The following is a 223-nucleotide window of genomic DNA, read 5'->3' as shown; positions in this document are numbered from 1 at the left end:
TGCTGCTGCTGTAAACAATTTGCTGCAATTTCTGCATTGTTGCCTTCAGCCGCATGAGCAAAGTAGAGTACCTCTAACTTCAGGCACCAAACCCTAATCCCTAAACCCTAAACCCTAAACCCTCGAGCTCACCCAAAGACCAGCAGTCTGCGCTTTGCTGCAGTGCCGTTGGAAGGTCTGCCAATTTGTAAAGAGCAGCAAAACGCTGCTCTAGGGCTGCATG

At 49.8% G+C, this 223-nt stretch overlaps 1 protein-coding gene across 1 annotated transcript in view; it reads right to left on the bottom strand.

Annotated features, from left to right (window-relative positions):
• Positions 1-223, bottom strand: part of ETH_00039170 (uncharacterized protein) — a gene marked incomplete at both ends in the record, with an annotated part of 2341 nt that overhangs the window by 1077 nt on the left and 1041 nt on the right. The window contains one exon of the mRNA XM_013375307.1: positions 133-223. Within this exon, the coding sequence (XP_013230761.1) occupies positions 133-223 (91 nt within the window). The remainder of the gene's footprint in view (positions 1-132) is intronic.

The sequence above is a fragment of the Eimeria tenella genome, genomic scaffold, assembly GCF_000499545.2.
Source record: "Eimeria tenella Houghton genomic scaffold, Eth_scaff2664, whole genome shotgun sequence".
Classification (NCBI taxonomy): domain Eukaryota; phylum Apicomplexa; class Conoidasida; order Eucoccidiorida; family Eimeriidae; genus Eimeria; species Eimeria tenella.
The sequence above is the reverse complement of the archived record's forward strand: the minus strand, read 5'-3'. Positions and strand labels throughout refer to the sequence as shown.